The sequence below is a fragment of the Girardinichthys multiradiatus genome, chromosome 6 (assembly GCF_021462225.1).
Source record: "Girardinichthys multiradiatus isolate DD_20200921_A chromosome 6, DD_fGirMul_XY1, whole genome shotgun sequence".
NCBI classification, from domain to species: Eukaryota; Metazoa; Chordata; class Actinopteri; order Cyprinodontiformes; family Goodeidae; genus Girardinichthys; species Girardinichthys multiradiatus.
Window position 1 is genome coordinate 23,688,306 of NC_061799.1, and position 18,265 is coordinate 23,706,570.

General features: G+C 40.2%; 1 protein-coding gene and 2 non-coding genes across 4 annotated transcripts in view; all 3 read left to right on the plus strand.

Annotated features, from left to right (window-relative positions):
- The window catches only part of eif4g1a (eukaryotic translation initiation factor 4 gamma, 1a), a 30,850-nt gene extending 13,755 nt beyond the window's left edge, over positions 1-17,095 (plus strand). For both annotated transcript variants that reach the window (XM_047368100.1, XM_047368102.1), the window contains 21 exons: positions 744-829; positions 947-1,136; positions 2,383-2,516; positions 3,246-3,362; positions 3,471-3,854; positions 4,052-4,198; positions 4,297-4,533; positions 5,987-6,091; positions 6,194-6,442; positions 6,577-6,694; positions 6,798-6,900; positions 7,044-7,435; positions 7,530-7,642; positions 7,736-7,908; positions 8,010-8,135; positions 9,501-9,582; positions 9,684-9,776; positions 10,724-10,867; positions 13,887-13,968; positions 15,215-15,355; positions 15,697-17,095. In XM_047368100.1, coding sequence (XP_047224056.1) covers positions 744-829; positions 947-1,136; positions 2,383-2,516; positions 3,246-3,362; positions 3,471-3,854; positions 4,052-4,198; positions 4,297-4,533; positions 5,987-6,091; positions 6,194-6,442; positions 6,577-6,694; positions 6,798-6,900; positions 7,044-7,435; positions 7,530-7,642; positions 7,736-7,908; positions 8,010-8,135; positions 9,501-9,582; positions 9,684-9,776; positions 10,724-10,867; positions 13,887-13,968; positions 15,215-15,355; positions 15,697-15,878 — 3,398 coding nt within the window. In that variant the 3' untranslated portion in view covers positions 15,879-17,095. The remainder of the gene's footprint in view (positions 1-743; positions 830-946; positions 1,137-2,382; positions 2,517-3,245; positions 3,363-3,470; positions 3,855-4,051; positions 4,199-4,296; positions 4,534-5,986; positions 6,092-6,193; positions 6,443-6,576; positions 6,695-6,797; positions 6,901-7,043; positions 7,436-7,529; positions 7,643-7,735; positions 7,909-8,009; positions 8,136-9,500; positions 9,583-9,683; positions 9,777-10,723; positions 10,868-13,886; positions 13,969-15,214; positions 15,356-15,696) is intronic.
- Positions 3,889-3,964, plus strand: LOC124870713. The gene has a single exon (XR_007038872.1). It is a non-coding gene; the product is annotated as a small nucleolar RNA SNORD66 (small nucleolar RNA).
- On the plus strand, positions 4,584-4,663 carry LOC124870715. Its single transcript, XR_007038873.1, has one exon. It is a non-coding gene; the product is annotated as a small nucleolar RNA SNORD66 (small nucleolar RNA).
- Positions 17,096-18,265: the final 1,170 nt, after the last annotated feature.

The window sequence follows — 18,265 nt, forward strand, 5'->3', positions numbered from 1 at the left end:
TTTCAGGCTGATTTGTTTGCTTTATTAAACACTGGGCTGGACAAGCGGCTATTAACAGCTTCCAACATGGATTCAGAAGAATGTTCATCCAGTCAGGATGGCAGCTCTGATTGAGAAAGTGTTTCAGTCCTGTATGTTTGAGCCAGAATATGAATGCTGATGATCCACAAATGGATGGATGGTAACATTGACCCAGAGACCGAAACAAGTGGGCACAAGGTTAATAACTGTCTTAAGAAATGAAGCTAGTATGAATCTACTTGTACTCTTTGTGTTCTCCATAGTGTCCACCAGTAAACGCCACACTTTGCTGCTTCCACCTCAATTATGGGACAGGGCAACAAAGCAGTCATATGGTTCCACTGTTACAAACATTATGCGCTTTGTAATGAACAGAGCGTAGGAGCTATTTTTGTGACTGTTTAGGGTGCGGGTTTCACTACAATGCACCTTGCTCTTCATGCTGTAGTGTGAAAATATGCCCTGTATCATGTTGGGGCTAGCTGGGTATAGTGGACTCATCAGTCCGATTGTTTGGCTAGGGGTGTTTTACTGGTCCCAGCAGGGTGTGATATGCTCATTTAGTATCTTTTCTTCCTGAATTAGAGCTTCTATGTGGAACATGTTGAAAGAAAAATGGTTATTACGTTCAGAATTGAGGGGAATGACCCACTTAAAAAAATAAGTATGTTTTGGTTTGTTTATTTCTGTTTTGTTCCTGCTGACTTGTCCTCTATCTGTAGCTGCTACGACTGTGCCAAAGAAGAAGAAGAGCATGAAAGAGCTCAACAAAAAAGCCATTGGGGACCTCCTGGATGCCTTCAAAGAGGCGAGTCTCACTTCAGCTGCTTATTAGTGGCAGTAACACAGCTTTAGTTTAAGAGCAGGTCAACCTTTATGGTGATAACTATTGTAAGCCAACTTAAACAGTATTATGTTTTAGCAGGAGCCGGATGCCAAGTCTGTTCCTGAACCATCAACGGGTCAGGTCAGCCCTCCAGCTCCAGCTCCAGCTGAACCTCCTGCTGAAGCAGTAGATGAGACCTGGGAAGAAAAAGAGGACAAGCAGAATGCAGATGCGGGCAAACTCAAATCCAAACCTGAGCCAACTGAGCAGAAATACCAGTACAAGGAAGGTTAGTTATGACTTTGAGCACTTCACTAAAAATTCTGAAAAAAGGTGATTTGGTTCAATAATTTTATAATGTTAAAATGGACAAAGAATACCAAAAGCTGTAAACTATTTATAGAAAGAAGATATTAACTCTGTGGTGAAGTAGTGCTTTCAGAAGGGAAAACCATGTAGTTAAATTCTTCTTTTGAAATGGACACCAAGTAATGAATCCTTTCTAATATTCCTGACCATTAAAACACAGCAGCGGATTTTTATTACTGTTTAATAGGTTTCATTTTAGGCTCCGCATCAAAAGGGGAAAAAAAAAAAATGCAAATCTGATTTATTGATAAACTTTCGAAATGCTAATAGCAGATTAGCCGTTTATTAGTGCTGCTGTTCTATAGCAGTTTTGTTAGAAATTTATAGTCAACTGAACAAATGTTGAACCATATGGAGCGAAGAACATAAAATGAATATTTTGGTTTCAACTATAGTTAATCTTTTCTTCTTTACTAACTAAAAGCTTTCTTGATGCTCAAAATCTCTTCTTGACAAATCATTACCATGATTTTCATTTCTAGTTTGATTTGAATAATATCTTTTAGTTACTAACAGATTGTGTTTTGTTAAATCTTCGCATTCAAACAACCTTGGAGGCTATTGGATAATAAGAAGAACTAGTTGAACATATCTCCTATTCTAAGATCTACGTGGGAAAGCACAATGCAGTCTGACATTTAAGTCAACTGTTGGAGCATTTTAAGGCAATCTAGAAGAATTGCTTTTAACGTTTAGGTCTGGAAAGTGCACATGCACTACTCATGTGAAAGGTTTGAGACGGCACAAAGGCCTTTTTGATAAAAATAGGCCAGAACCTGTCAGAATACTGAGGTCTGTGTCAAAGAAAGAGCAATTGGACTGCCACAAATGCTCTGTAAAATGTTTAAACAGCTGACGGCAGGCTTGCAGCACATTCAGTGTCCCTAAAATAACCAGTTCTGTTTGCTCATCATTGTTGACATATATTAAAATGGACAACTTCCTTTTTTCCCAATTCTTGTTCTGAACACCATCTTTCTGAAAACTGCAGACATTTTTAGTAGCATTAAAATGTGGACCATTTTAAAGTTTAAAGTGGTTTTCTTTTTCCTTCTTCCAAGCAGAACCTTTCTCACCAAAATTAATACAACATTGTATCCAGTTTGGACGTTTAAGCATTTTTATAATGCAAGCTCACCGACATTTCTCAAATGTGTGTTACTCAGACCAATTAGGGCCAATAGACCCGGAAGCAAAGAAGCAGTATGACCGAGAGTTCCTGCTGGGCTTCCAGTTTATCAGCGCCAGTCTGCACAAACCTGAGGGTCTGCCTGTCATCAGCGATGTGGTCCTAGACGAGGTATGTTGCGGGTTCACTGGGGGGAAATAAATGGAATTTCTCAGACTTTTTCTATTGACAAATCTTATTAGGTGTTACATATTTGATGGTAGCCCATTTAAAAAAAAACACTTCAAAGGCACAATTTGGGCGTATTTTTGCTATTTCTGCCTATTTTAAGCCCCTGACTCACCAAGCGGCTTTGACACCCCAGCAGTGTGCTTTGTAGCTGGATAAGGCTTTTATTGTGAAGGTTTGCCCCATTGACGGCATAAATGGAAGAACACATCTTTGTGTTGATGTTTTTGCTGGTGTGCCGGGTGCTCGGCTACAATGCTAACAGCCAATAAATCTAATGAAATGTTAATCAGTTAAACAGCCAAACCAGACTATCTTGTTAAGTGTTTACCAACTCATCATTAGCTGCTAGGAAGCTAATAGCATCTAATATTTTATTAAAAGTGCGATCACTAAATATAGGTTTAACGTTCATTTTAGTTTTGACTAACTATTACAGCCTTGGGAATTATTAAAACCAGTGACCATTTCATCCCAGCTGCATTTTTTCTTTTTAAGTTGATTAGGAAGGACATAGAATTGCAAAACATAGAATGTGTCTTATAGATGGTCCCTCTGATTTGGATTTTGCCACCTTCCCTACGGTTGTAGAGTGAAAACAAGTACATTGTCTTTTTAGGTTTATGACAGAAATGTTTTGTGAAAGGGGTTTAGCTTACTTTCCTTTTCCAGGTAAACAAGACTCCGCTCCGTCCTGTTGATCCAGGCCGATTGATGAGTGCTGGTTCCGATTTTACACCTACGTTTTTGGGGGGTCTTGGGGGCAAATCAGTAGGACAACGGCCGCAGGTTTTTTGTTTATTCTTTTGGAATTATTATCATATTGAGTTTTATTTAAAAAGAAAAACAACAAAAAAATAACTTTTTTTCTACATGTGCCCTGTTTTGTACTTTTAGCCCTCTGGGTCACATCGTTCCCAGCAGAGCTTGCGAAAAGAACCCAAGAAAATCATCATAATCAACAGCAGGTCACTCACCGATAACGTGCAGCTCAACAAGGCTGAGAACGCCTGGAAGCCCTCTACCATAAAGCCAGAAGACATCAACCCTGAAGAGCCTGACACTGAGCAGGCAAGGACTTATGAGGTGTTCAAGCGTCTGCGCAGCATCCTGAACAAGCTCACCCCGCAGAAGTTTCAGGAGCTGATGAAGCAGGTGATGGAACTGAAAATAGACACAGAAGAGAGGCTGAAGGGAACCATCGATCTCATCTTCGAGAAGGCCATCTCAGAGCCCAACTTCTCTGTAGCTTACGCCAACATGTGCCGCTGCCTTATAGGGGTGAGTTATGTTGTGCTGTTACACATTGCGACTGCTCTAATGATGACTCGAGTTTTGTGCCACGTGTCTGGGCCACTGAATGTTCATGATGGTATTGAGGAACTGAAGGGGCAAAATGATATCTTCCCATCTGAATTTACTCTTTATTGATGAATTGAAATCGAGTCAAACTCCTGTTCATCGTTCTCCCTCTCCAGTTGAAAGTCCCCATCCCAGATAAACCTGGAAACTTTGTGAACTTCCGCAAACTTCTGCTCAACCGCTGCCAGAAAGAGTTTGAAAAGGACCAGGACGATGATGTGATTTTTGAGAAAAAGCAGAAAGAGATGGAAGCTTCCAAAAATGTATGACATTTTTTTCCCCTTATTTAAAATATCTTTTCGACTAAATTGATGGTCTGACTGCGAGAGCAAGAATGAACCTCTTCCTTTTTTCTCTGCAGGATGAGGAGCGTGAGAGTTTGAGAGTGGAGCTCGAAGAGGCCAGAGACAAAGCTCGAAGGCGCTCGCTGGGTAACATAAAGTTCATCGGCGAGCTCTTCAAGCTGAAAATGCTGACGGAGGCCATTATGCACGACTGTGTAGTCAAACTGCTGAAGAACCATGACGAAGAATCTCTTGAGTGCCTCTGCAGGCTTCTTTCCACTATTGGCAAAGACCTTGACTTCGAGAAGGCCAAGGTAAGTAGGTTATTAATGAATACAGAAGGACATTGGTGACATCAGATGGTCTTCTGTGATGACTTTTCCTTTGTGCCACGTGTCTGGGCCACTGATGGGTTTATTTATGATGGGTTGAGGAACTGAGAATACATGCAGTTCCTTTTTAGAAGTATCCTCACCCCTTGATATCTACGACTCAGGGTTCAGTGTTTTACTGACATTTTATGCAAAAGACCAACACAAAGGGGTGCATGATTGAGTTAGAAGGGAAACGATTCATGGGTTTTCATGAATATTTTACAAATTAAAATGTTCAGTGTGGTGTGCATTTGTGCTCATCCCCCTTTACTCTTTATACCACCAAATACAATCCAGTGCAACTAATGGCCTTCAGAAATCAACTTCTAAGCAAAAGCAGCCCAAAGGTGTGTAATTTACAGGTCGGCTGAAATCATGTTGACAATAAAGACTTAAGAGGTTTGTTAGGGAACATAAGTGAGCAAATGGCTTCATACCGCAAACAAAACTGTGGAGAAGTTTAAAGCAGGGTTGGGTTCTAAAACTATATCCCAAGCCTTGATCATCTTACAGAGCGCTGTTCAATCTGTCTTTTTAAAATGGAAACCTAGATATCGCCTTGGGAAGGACTGCATTAGTCAGAGAATCGAACAAGAGGCCTATGCAAACTCCAGAGGAGCTTCAGAGATCCACAACTCGGGTGGAAAAATCTGTAAGCAGAACAAGTATTCATTGTGCCCTCAACAAATTTGGTCTTTATGGAGAAGTGGTAATCAAGTCGATGTTGAAAGAAAGCCACAGGAGGTCCCGTTTGCCATTTACCACAAACCATGCAGGGTGCACAGCAATCTACATGCAACATTACAGTATATGTGTAATAGAAAGCCAACACTGTACGCCTTCCTGAAAACACCATTATTATGGAGAAACACAATGGTGGCAGTGTCACACTGTAGGGATGCCCTTCTTCAGCCGGTACCAGGGAAGATGGTCCAAGTTGATATGAAGGTTGAACCAAGTCCAGATTTAAATCTGAGATTCTGTAGATTCACAGGCTTAAAATTGCTGTTTAGATGTTTTCCATCCATGTGGTTGAGCTATTTTAAAATAAGAAATATTTCAGCCTGGAGACGTACAAAGCTGCAGTGAAGGTTGTTCTACAAAGTATTGACACAAGATTAAAAACAAATGTAAGCCATGCTCCTCAGACTTATATTATGAATTATGTTTGAAAGCCATGTATTTCCCTTCTACTTCACAAATATTGCACCATGTGTTGCTCTATCACATAAAACCCTGATAATGTTCAATAAAGTCCATCATAAATTGACATGTGAAAAAGCTCGAGGGGTATGAATACTTAAAGACACTGAAACAAAAATTGTTATATCAGTTTTCTGAGATATTAGTTTCATGACCATGGCGCATAAAACCCAAAGTTCTTCCTTTTCAGCCTCGCATGGATCAGTATTTCAACCAGATGGACAAGATCATCAAGGAGAAGAAGACATCATCCAGAATCCGCTTCATGCTGCAAGATGTTTTGGACCTCAGAAAGGTAAAATAGTATAATAATAATTCATGTTGCAGTAAAGCAACTCATAAGTCATGCTTGTGCTGATTATCTGTTTTTTGTTTTTTTTCCTTTTCTGATTCTTAGAATAACTGGGTCCCTCGTAGAGGAGAACAGGGTCCTAAAACAATCGACCAGATCCACAAAGAGGCAGAGATGGAAGAGCACAGGGAACAGATCAAAGTCCAGCAGCAGCTCCTGTCAAAGAAGGAAAGCCGCGGCCCGCACACACCAGCAAGAGGCCGGGCTGCCCAGCCTCAAGATGAGGGCTGGAACACGGTGCCCATCTCGAAGAATCGACCCATCGACATCACCCGCCTTAGCAAGATCACAAAGGTAAAACCTCTAAACCACCTAACTTAACTCTCTGTAACTCTTGAATGTTGCAATTGTTTATAAATTCAGATTCCATTTTTGTAAAATGTTTAGAAGCTTCTTTTCATTAATGCGACCTGGTTGTTTCCCTGCAGCCTGGGGCCCTGGACTTCAACAATCAGCGGCTGGCTCCGGATGGAAAAGGCATGTGGGGCAGTTGGGGAAAAGGCAGCAGTGGAGGAAGTGGAGCCAAACCAGCAAGTGGAGATCAAGGTAAACCACTGGTTGCTATGAACACCTTGAATTTGAGGTGGTTTTACAGATTTTGGCCTAATCAGTTTTTTATTTATTTATTTTTTCCTTCTGTTTTGTATAGACTCCGGACGTCCAGCCACCAGCACTCTGAACCGATTCTCAGCACTGCAGCAGTCCGGTACGACGTCATCCTCAACAGACACTGATCGCCGAGTTCCTCAGAGGTAATCAGAAGCATGTTTTACCTCTTTGCTTTACGGCTGTTTTCTTCTTGGCTACTTTCTGCTTGGAGCAGTTAACCATCTAAATCTTTTTAGCAGTTAGGCACTAAAGAACGCATAAAAGCATATCAATCCATAACTTATAGGTCGAGCGCCAGTCGGGAACGCGGTGGTGACAGAGACCGCAATGACCACGACAGGGATCGCTTTGACAGATTTGCTCGCAGCGACAGACAGGACGGGAACCAATTTTCCAAGAGAAGTTTCAGCAGAGAATCACAGGAGCGTGGTGGAAGGGGTGGAGACAGCCGGGTCTCAACAGAACCAGTGCGCCGCGTTGCCAGCATGACCGACAATCGGGACAGAGGAAGCAGAGACCGAGGTAGTCGAGACAGAGGAGGTCATGACAGAGGAAGCAGGGACCGAGGAAGCAGAGATCAAGGTGGTCGGGACCGAGGAAGCAGAGATCAAGGTAGTCGGGACAGAGGAAGCAGGGACCAAGGTGGTCGGGACTCTGGTCCAAGCAAAGACCTCCCAGGTAATTTGGACAAGCTTTAAACGTAAACAGTCCGTTTGACATGAAAATGTGGGAGTTAACTTATTTTCTCCTCTTGTTTTTTTTTTCTCTACAGTTAAGAGTGAAAGTGCTCCTGCTTCTTTTCCCAAACCTGCCATGACTGAAGAGGAGGTGGAGAAAAAGTCCAATGCCATTATTGAAGAGTACCTCCACATCAACGACATGAAGGTACAAACCGGTTTTCTCAGACATACGTCTTTGTGACATTAGCAGGTATTAGTACTTCCATCTCAGATTTGTTTTTCTCTTCTGGTCCTGTAGGAGGCACTGCAGTGTGTCGTAGAGCTCAATAGTGCCTCGCTACTCTACGTATTCGCGCGCACCGGCCTCGAGTCGACCCTTGAACGCAGCACCATTGCTAGGGAGCGCATGGGTTTGTTGTTACACCAACTTGTAGAAGCAGGGACATTGCCCATAGAGCAGTACTATAAAGGGTGAGCAGAGGTTATTGAGGCCCTGTGTCTCAACAGGAACTTTGGAGTTAAAGTAGAATTAGAAATGTGAAAGTAAAGCGGTCTTTGTTTATGTCTTTCAGACTACTAGAGATCCTGGAAGTGGCAGAGGACATGGCCATAGATATACCTCACATCTGGCTCTACCTGGCAGAACTCATTACTCCCATGCTCCATGATGGGGGCATCCCTATAGGACAGCTCTTCAGGTGAGTGCCTGAGACTGTCCTGAGTAAGAATAATGCAAGCAGCTAGGGGTTGACATGAAGATAAAACAGAACAAGTACAAATGCATTAACCCCTTCTACATGTTGAACATTTTCCATTTTCACATCTATGCTTACTAAATTCTTTTTTTAGGCTCATTTCTGAACATGGCGACACGATAAGATTAGATGAGAAAAGTGAAAATTAATTGGGTCACGCTGATTTAATACAAATTCTACTTTGGTGGAAACTAGACTGCTGTGGCTTTGCTTTGGTGCAGCAGTTCATCCAACCATACAGATTTCTTCTTAATCATGCAGCTCTCTGTGGATAAAGTTAAATACTTTTATTGTTTACAGAACAGTTTGTAAACCAGAAGTGTTTCACTTCTCTCTGTGTGACGGTCACCGCATTTTATTTTTAATGTGATTTTTTTAAACGCTCTACACTTGGAGGATTTTTCCTAACATGTTAGGAAAAAACGTGTTCGGTCTGGACCAAAAGGCAACAAAGTTAAAGATAAAAACATAAATGTTGTGTGTCTTGACATATACAGGCAGAGACATAAATCTACAATGCTAAATTATAGCTGACATATTTTAAAGCAAATTGTATTGTAAGTATACCAGTTAGTATTTATTAAATTCAGATTTTATTTCTGAGGTCTATACCCTTAAAACATATTTTGTGTACACTTTGATTTAATTCAACATGATGCAGGATACTTTATTAAAGGTCACTGTTGTGAGTTCAGCAAAAAATGAAGTGATTAGCTGATTATTTCCATTTATGCATCCAGGCACATGTCCTTAACCTGTATCTGTTTTTTTTACTAAAGTCAGAAGAGTACATTAAAGAAGACGTTTGTGTTTACAGGCTGGAAAAGTAGGAGTAATGGTAAATGGTCTGCACTTGTATAGCGCTTCTTCAAGTCCCCAAAGACTCCAAAGCGCTTTACACTACACTCAGTCATCCACACACCGGCAATATGGAGCTGCATTGTAGCCATAGCTGCCCTGGGGCAGACTGACAGAAGCAAGGCTGCCATACAATCGGCGCCACAGGGCCCTCTGTCCACCATCGGCAATGGATAGTGGTCAGAGAGCTCGGTGGTGCTGATTTTCCAATAGATAGGAGTTTCCTATGTTGAGGCATTTACTCAGCAGGGAAAATAATTAATCAGATGTTAATCTAGGTCACATGTTTCCAGTCGGAGACCTCAACTTGCATCTTAAATCAAGATATGATGTATTAAACTCAGCCCTTCAGTTGCATTATTAACAAATGTACAAAACGACTAAATATTAGTGCAGTCTACAGACTTTATTAAAAACTATAAGATTGATACCTTGCAATTGTGTCTTCAGGGAGATCTCAAAGCCTCTGATGCCTCTGGGGAAGGCTGGCCTACTGCTGGCACAGATTCTCAAGTTGCTCTGCAAAGGAATGGTACGTACATGAGACTCAAAAACAGAGTGCAGTTAAATAGTCGGCCTTTTATCTTTTTTATAAATAAAATATTTCAAACTGAACTCAAACTGTTCTATCAGACTCAGGAGAAGGCTGGGGGTTTGTGGAGAGATGCTGGCCTAAATTGGAAAGAGTTTTTGGATGAAGATGTCAACAAATTTGTTACAGACCAGGTGCGTATCAGATGTCAGAGCTTATAAACACTTCTAACAATTGAGCAGGTATTTGTTTTAAAAAAAAAAAAGTCCTTAAAGCCCTTTTGATGATGCAAAAAGCAGACATCCTCTTACAGCTTTTTTTTATTTTTTATTAGATGACTAGAAATTCACTGTAATGTGGCAGCTGGCAAGATACAAGAATACAAATCAGTTTTGTCCAGAAGAAAATTAGTTTTAAAAATGTAGCTCAACATCAGCCCCTGACAGATGAGGAGTTGATCCATCGGAACGCCACCCCTCCAATTTACAGAACTCCGGTGTTCCAATCGCTTCCATTTCCAGAGGGGTAACAATCCAGCCAGGAGGCAGGCACTCTGCTCGCTCCCTGGAGCTCAGTGTGGTACCGTGATAGGGTGCCATTTGCACAACTGTAGGTGCGAACTGTTCTTGATACTTCATGTTCCACAGTCAACTGGCGGCGGTTTTATAAAAAAGCAGAAGCGATCGGAAATGACGGCCACTCAGCCATGAAGGGTTAAGCAACGTAAAGACGTAGAGACTTCCAACTTTCTGCAGAGTCGATAGCTACAGACATCCGACATTTATGTGGCCTTCAGCTTAAAACGGCGTGTTTCATTTAGTGGGTTTCCATAACCAAGCAGTCACACACCCATGCCTTATATCACCTAGTGTAACACAAAGTTTCTGAAGCTGCCACCGCCACTGGACTTTAGAGCAGCAGCATGTTCTCTTTGAGCTGCCAGATCATGCCTCTGTCTGCTAACTCAATATATAAATAGTTTGGTAATATCTTCTGTCAGCACAATTAACACCATGGCTGCTGATCTATTTGTACTTGGAGATGATGTAAACAAACAACGAAAAGAAAAAAAAATTCCAGCACCAAGTTGCTGAACATTGTTTTTCAGCCTTGTTTTATTATCATATTGTGTGTATTTTAGAAAGTGGAGTTTACCACAGAAGAAGAGACTGAGTCAAAGGAAGTTGTTAAGAAGAAGGTCGTCAGTGGAGATGAAATCAGCAAAGAACTGGACAGACTCCTTCAGGAGAAAGCCAACAACCAGCGCATCAGAGACTGGGTTGAGGTGGGTGCAACCAGTAGTTGGAGGCACTGTAAGTTTCAGGAACCATGATTTGAAAGTTATGTTATTTTAGTTATTTCTCGTTAATTTTTAGTAAAACGGACAGTACTTTTAATGTTTTTTTGTACACTATTGTGTGAATGCTGTAAAGCGTTCACATAATAGTGTTGCTGTTTCTCATTATTACTCCATAAATCTAACACTTTTTTTGGCACCTATCTCCTTCATATTTTGTGCTATTTCAGCCATTCAACTTTTAAAATGTTCAGCTCATTTAGGACTTTCTGGCAATGGCTCTTTTTTTTTTTTTTTTTGTAATATTTTTTTATACTTATTTAAATATTCAACTTTATGTGTCGATTTTTAGCCCATTGAAAAGAATGGAATATCTAAAAAATTCAGCAAAATTCAGCTAAAAGTTCGCGCTCTTTCACAGCTAACTACTTCCACATACTTTCAGCTAGAAACTCCATTCAAAGTTTAAACGGGTCACAAGATGTTAAGCTATCTTAAAATGATTCAGCTTTTTGATATCTCTTACGGTTTTTCTAAAATTGCAATTTAAGTTTTATGCAACTTTTCACAAGATTTCAATTTTACAATGTAATCCAATGACAGAATTCTCCAACTGTCACAGAGCACACTAGCTTTTCTCAGTTTTTGAAACTTGACTGAATTTTCACAAACAAATCGCTATTGTTCTTACAGATTTCACTCCACAGAAGTAATTTATGCATCAAAACGTAGCTCTGCCTTTCTGCTTTCAGGAAATATAAGTGTCACTGCCATAGGTTTTATGGTTTTCTTTAAAACCCTCCCTGAGCGCAGGCATGTCACACCTCCTGACCCATTGGGATCAATACAAAATCTAAGAAAAGGGAGGACTGCGAATTTCAGTGAAAAAGGGTCATTTTCGAATTGCCTAATCTCCTAAATGGCAGTATGTAGAGACATGAGCCTTGGCAGTTTTTTGCTTCAATAGGTCCTCTCACTCACAGTGAAGGAATTATTTTGATACCTTTCACATTTGATTCATACAGCGCATGAATCAAATCGATAGCCCTTCTAGTTTCCAAGTTCCAGGCATTTTTGTCTTATTCTCCATTTTTCCCTTTTAACCTATTGTCGTGCCTTTTAATAATATTTTGTCAACAAAAAAAGATTGACATTATCGTTCCCCTGTCCGTTCTTATTAAAACGGTCAAACAATGACATCGATGGCTCTTACGGTTTCAGAGATATTAGGAGTAGTTTGGGAGCATGCTACTTCAGGGCAGAGTAACTCCTTCATTAGAAAAACAGCCGGTGGTCGAATTTCACTGACACTCGATGCTGATTGATTAGCTAATCCATTGCTGCCCTTACACACACACACACACACACACACACAGACAAACATAAGTATATATATGGGAGTCGTTTGAGAGGAGATGCTGCAGCAGTTTACACTAACGATTATCAAGAACAAACTTCCATCAGAACCAGGTCCAAACTCTCCCAGAAGCTGTAAAAAATCTCCATCAGAACCAGATCCAAACTCCATCAGAACCAGTATGAAACCTCTATCAGAACCTGGCCAAAAGCTCCATCAGTAACAGGAAAAAATCTCTATCAGAACCATGTACAATTCTTCATCAGAACCAGGTACAAACCTGTATCAGAACCAGGTCCCAACTCCACCAGACCCTGTCAAAAATCTCCATAAGAACCTTGAACAGATCTACACCAGAATCATGTACAATCATCCATCAGAACCAGGTAAAAAAACTTCATCAAATCCAGGAGGAACCCTCTATCAGAACCAGGTCCAATCTCAATCAGAACCAGAATGAAACCACTACTCTGTGACTTATGATAAGACCATCTTCATAGGTCCCAGTGGAGCATTAAAACAGCAACCATTTGATGTCAGCTACTTAAACAGCTTCTGCTGTTCCAACACCTGAACAAGAACGAATCTTTTGAAACGGCAATTTAATAGACTTTTGAATATAGGCTGTAGTAAGCATTAGAATTTTAGCTCATTTTAGCTTATATATTGCTTTTTGCATAGTAGATGGGGTAAATTAATATCAGCCTTCATGGTAGTGATAGCCAAAATGCTAATGTTAGCATTTTAGCTTCTCTTTCTCATCTCTTCTCTTAACTGAAGAACACTTTTGCCTTTTTTAGGAAATTTCTTGTTTGTTTTTGTGTTTCTTCAGCGTATTTGTTGTTAGTTCATTCTTTTCCTGAATTTTCTGCCATTTTTTGTATATTTTAGCACTGACTTCAACTTCTTAGGCTACATTTTTGCTTCAGTCTGTGCTTTTTCATCTCATCTATGGGCAGCTCTTTCCTGCTTTTTTAAAGTTTTGTCAGTTCTTGCATTTCAACAACTGTTTCAACGTGTAGTTTTGAGGTAACTTCACCTTTTACACTGTTTTATAGCTAATAGTCTTCCTGCTAAAACAGATCAGATGACAGTTTTTCTTTGCTAATATTTCTGCTATTTCTACTAATTTATCAGATTTCAGCTGATATTCTGCTGTCAACCGTAGCCACTTTCTGCCAGCTTTCAACAAGAGTTTAGCATTTCTGTTTTCTTGCAATTCATTACATTTCAGCAGATTTTCTGCAGTCAATCTCAGCTTGTTTCTGCCAGCTTTCAGCTAAAAAATTCAGCTTACAGCATTCACACTGCATTTTCGCAGGAAATGCTATTTTTTCTAGTTTTTGTTTATAGTTTCCCTTAGGATGGAAATAAAGATGGGTTTAATCTCTTAAAATTGGCAGCAAAATCGGTCATTTTTTGTTATAATCCGGTAGGTTGTTATAAGTAAACATTGTTTGTTTTATAAAAAGCAGGAACCACTGCCATTTTTAAAATGCCTCTAATATAATACATGAATGTAGATTATATACGGTTTCATCAGCTGCCTTTGCTACTTGTCTCATGTTTTGTTCTACTATATCAGCAAAGGGAAAAGCCTCCAACTTGTAGTTCAAATATCATCTCACAATAATGTTGTAATGTTTTTAGGCCAATCTGGATGAGCAGCAGTCTTCTTCCAGCCAGTTTCTACGAGCATTGATGACATCAGTGTGCCAGTCTGCCATAATATGTAAGTGGGTCTAATACAGCATCCAAAAATCAGAGATGTCCTCCTTGTTTACCTGGAAATGTAGTATGCACTTCACTAAGTAAACAATTCTAGATTATTCATATGGTCTGTATATAGTGTGCATCTCTTTTGTATATATTATACATATTTACATAAGAGTGCATATGTTTTTTTACTTAATTTTTAATTTTATTTAACTTTTTTTTTGCACATTGCATTTTATTGTTAGGTTAGCTTTATTAGGATTTTTATATGTATTTTTATTGCCTTTTATGCTGAGTGGGTCCAGCCGTACCACAAGAATCTCCCTCTGGGCTCAATAAAGTATTCTGATTCTGATACACTTTAGGACATTCACGTTTAAGAAACCAGTTTGATTATGATTAGAGCTTTATGACATGGGGCTGGAAGAAGCCATCTGAAGATTGGTACACTGTGGTCATAAAGGGATGGACATGTTCAGCAACGGTTCCCAAATGGGCTGTGGTGTAAACAATGATACTAATGGGCCAAAGATGTGCCAATAAAATATCCACCTCATCGTTCCAATACAACCAGCAGCCTGAACCATCGATGCAAGGCAGCATAGATCAACACTTTTGTTTTGTTTGTAGCAAATTCTGATCCTGATATCTGAATGGTGCAGCTAAAATCAGGGCTAATCGCACCAGGAAACATTTTTCCAATCACTGTAGCCTCAGTTTCCTGTTCATAACTGACAGGAATGTCACCCTGTGTGGTCTCCTGCTGTTGTAACCCATCTGCTTTAAGGTATGATGTGCTGTATATACAAAGAGGAAACTGTGCACACTTTTGTTTTAACAAATAGTTATTTGTTCTGCTGTTGCCTTTCCTACACTTCAGGTCAGTCTGCTTATTTTTTTGGCATAACTACTGAGTAGTTTCTTTTTCAGACCGTTTTCTGTAAACATGAGATGTGGTTCTGCATGAAAATCCTTGCAGATCAACAGTTTCTGAAATACTTCGAGCAGCACATCAAACACCATATACCCTGCTACGTTTAAAGTCACTTGGATCAGTCTTTGGTTCCCATTCCTGATAACTGGACTTCAGCAAATCGACTTTATCACATCTAGATGTCTAAATCCAACATGTGGCTGCGCTGTGATTGGCTGATTTGCATGTGTACCTAATAAACTGGCCTTTTAGCATATTTCTGTCAGTCCGACACTTTGTAATGGTAGTGATTGTGATAAAAATGTTTGTTTTTATCATTGTAATTTAGGTGACAATCCATACAAGGTGGATGAGCAGCAGATCAAACAGAGAGCTGATCTGCTGCAGAGATATCTCTGCGACGAGGAGAAAGAGCTGCAAGCCCTTTATGCCCTCCAAGCCCTCATGGTGCATATGGAGCAGCCTGCAAGTAAGTTTTTTTTCCATTTCTTTGCATTTAAAATGAGGAATCTTTAAGGGAGACTAAAGACGGCAAATACAAATACGGTCATTGAGGTTATTTTGACTGTACTGCTCAAGTTGGCATTCTGCAGAAAACCGTATTTGGTCCATTTTAGCCTTTTAATATCCAACGATCCACTATTAGTCTCTCTAATGATCAAAAAACAAAAGGTGTGTTTGTGGTTATCTGTTGTAGTGGGTTTTTTTCTAGGCCACTGCAGCAGTCTGAGGAGAAAACTCGTAATTTGTTCCTACAAGGCTGTCAGCTCTGCAAGTGTCAACACTGACCTATGTGCCTTGTTTCTGCAGACCTGCTGCTAATGTTCTTCAACAACCTTTACGATGAAGATGTGATCGAAGAGGAGGTCTTCTTCAAATGGGAGTCCAGCAAAGATCCAGCAGAGCAAACAGGCAAAGGTGTAGCCTTGAAATCTGTCACCGGCTTCTTCACCTTCCTCCGCAACGCCGAAGAGGAGTCCGACAAGGACTGAGGAAATCATTTTAAAATCCTGCTTTTGTCAAGATGTGGGATCTGCAGGCGACTGCGAAGAGTAGTAGACAATATATTTAGCCCAGAGTGGCAGACTCGAATCAATCCTCAATGAGGATAAATCTTTATTTTTCTTTTGTTTTTTTGTTATTTTGTTTTCTTTGAGAGATGAACTCTGAAAACAATCATTTCTCCCTTCCCTCCTCTCCTGCTTTACACAGCAAGTGTCCTCATGAAATAAACTTGAAAACGCGTTCAGCAGGACTGCTTGTTAATGACGTGTGAGAAATCCACACATCACTACAAATGTTTTTTTTTTTTTTTTTAAAGTCACAGTAACACAAACCAACTGGCTGCTTTTTTCATTGTTCTAGACGATTATGCCTAATACTCTCTGACCTCCGGGAAGGCGACCGCAGGGTGTGTGGTGTGGTGGGTGTCCTGACTCATGGGCCGCTTGGAATGATCTAATGCACAGCTCCTCTTTCTGTCCTTTACTGGTGTGTGCAGCATGACTGAATTGTGCTTCAATTAAAAATTCAGTAGACGAAATGTTTGACATTAAGGACTTGAACTTAGATGGAGTTTTTAATGCAAAGGTTGTCTATTTTCTCTGTTCCCGGTTCCTATGAAGAGCTTAAAGAGAACCGATGTTGACTTGGACTACGGGGGGTGGTCTTAATGCTTCCTCTAAGCCATCCTTTCCCATCCCCGGCAGTAAACCACACTGACTGATTCTCCATCTTTAACTCTTCTGTACTTTAACCTGACACTTAATGACACTTAATGACCCAATCACCGTTAGAAACTTGAAATCTGCAGAAAAAAAAAGTGACTTGATGAAATTAAATATATACAGTGGGGCGGGGGGACAAAAACAAACAGAAATGATCCGAAAGCCTTTCCTACTTTTAAGTGGAAACTCATTTCAGGACCTTTCTGTAAATATATAATGAACTTTTTTTCTGTTTTTATTTTTCAGAAACTATGAATTTCTGATGAAATTGCAGTGTCTCATTTTCCAGCAGAAACCACAGTTGTCCAGATGCAGAGAGGTGCTCTAGATAATTCAATAATTAGGTTTATTTGAATTTTGTAAATACTTTTTTTTCTCTTTTTTTTTTGCTTTCTTTATTTAAGAAATGATTGCTTCTTTTGCATCGGAAACTGGAAAGATGAGGTGACAGATGCATTACAATAAATGACTTATTAAGTTGCTGTGCAGAGTTTGGGTCTTGGAATGTGTTGAATGCGTTGTACCAACCATGTGAAGCTGATCGGGTTATCTTCCTCATCAGTCGGCATCGAGCTCTAGACAAAAGGGAGGAGAATGATCCGTCAGGTCTGCATCCAAGTCTAACCTAGTTAGCTGCTGCTAACCTGATCGGCTGCTTCTCCAGCGGTGTGGTCCACTGCTTCATTTACCTCCAATAACATCTTTAGATCTTTATTTGTTTAACTAAATCTTCATGATGCAGTCATATCTAAAATTCCCAGTTTAACACACTGGAAGTACTTTTTAAGCTTGAGTTGTTTGTGCTGCACAGCTTACAGATGCGATCTTTTTCTCCCCATCCTTCAGATATTCTGAGGCTAATAAGTTTTTTTTTTTTTAATTAACCACAACCCTCGTGTATGATGCTGCTCTTCCTTATGATCTTGTTTTGTGTCTCGTCTCCTAGAATTTGTGATTTGGCTACATGTATCATTGCTACAATGACGGCTCGTAAATTATTCCCACTGCGTTAGGAAGATGGCACTTTCTATTGCAAAACTAAACAAAGCAATTACATTGTTTCTTGTCAATCTGCAGATTGTGATGAGATTTAGATGCAGCGGGCCTGGTGCCCTGTGGTCATTGGGCGAGAGGCGCGCTACGCCCTAGAAAGGTCGGCTGTCCTTCACAGGACTCCTGCCAATAATCAGATGTCTAAGCTCTGGTCGGGTCCTTGCAAAACAAATGTGAAGCAGTTTTCAGACACAAAGTTTGGCAACTGAACAAGTTTTCTGTTGGAACAAGGTCCAGATTTCGGGACCTTACCTGAACCAAGGTGCTGCTCTCTTACTGATGTGTTTGGGGTCATTGACTTCTTGAAAGATCCATTTTAAAGGCATTTCCCCATGGTTCCTGGTACACATACCCCCCAAAATCATAGTATGAGGAAAAATCCCAGCAGCATGATTGCTGAACCACCATGTTTTACAGTCGTCAGTATATTTGATGAATTTAACGTTTGGGGGTCATGTCACAAACTGCTCTTGTGGACCCCCAAAGAATTTCTTTATTATGCCCTAAAAGGTTTTATTGCTTCTTTTTAAACCAGTGAACGCTTTGTTTGACTAACCTCTTCAGTCAATGTCTATTTTTCTTAAATCAGACTTTTCAGG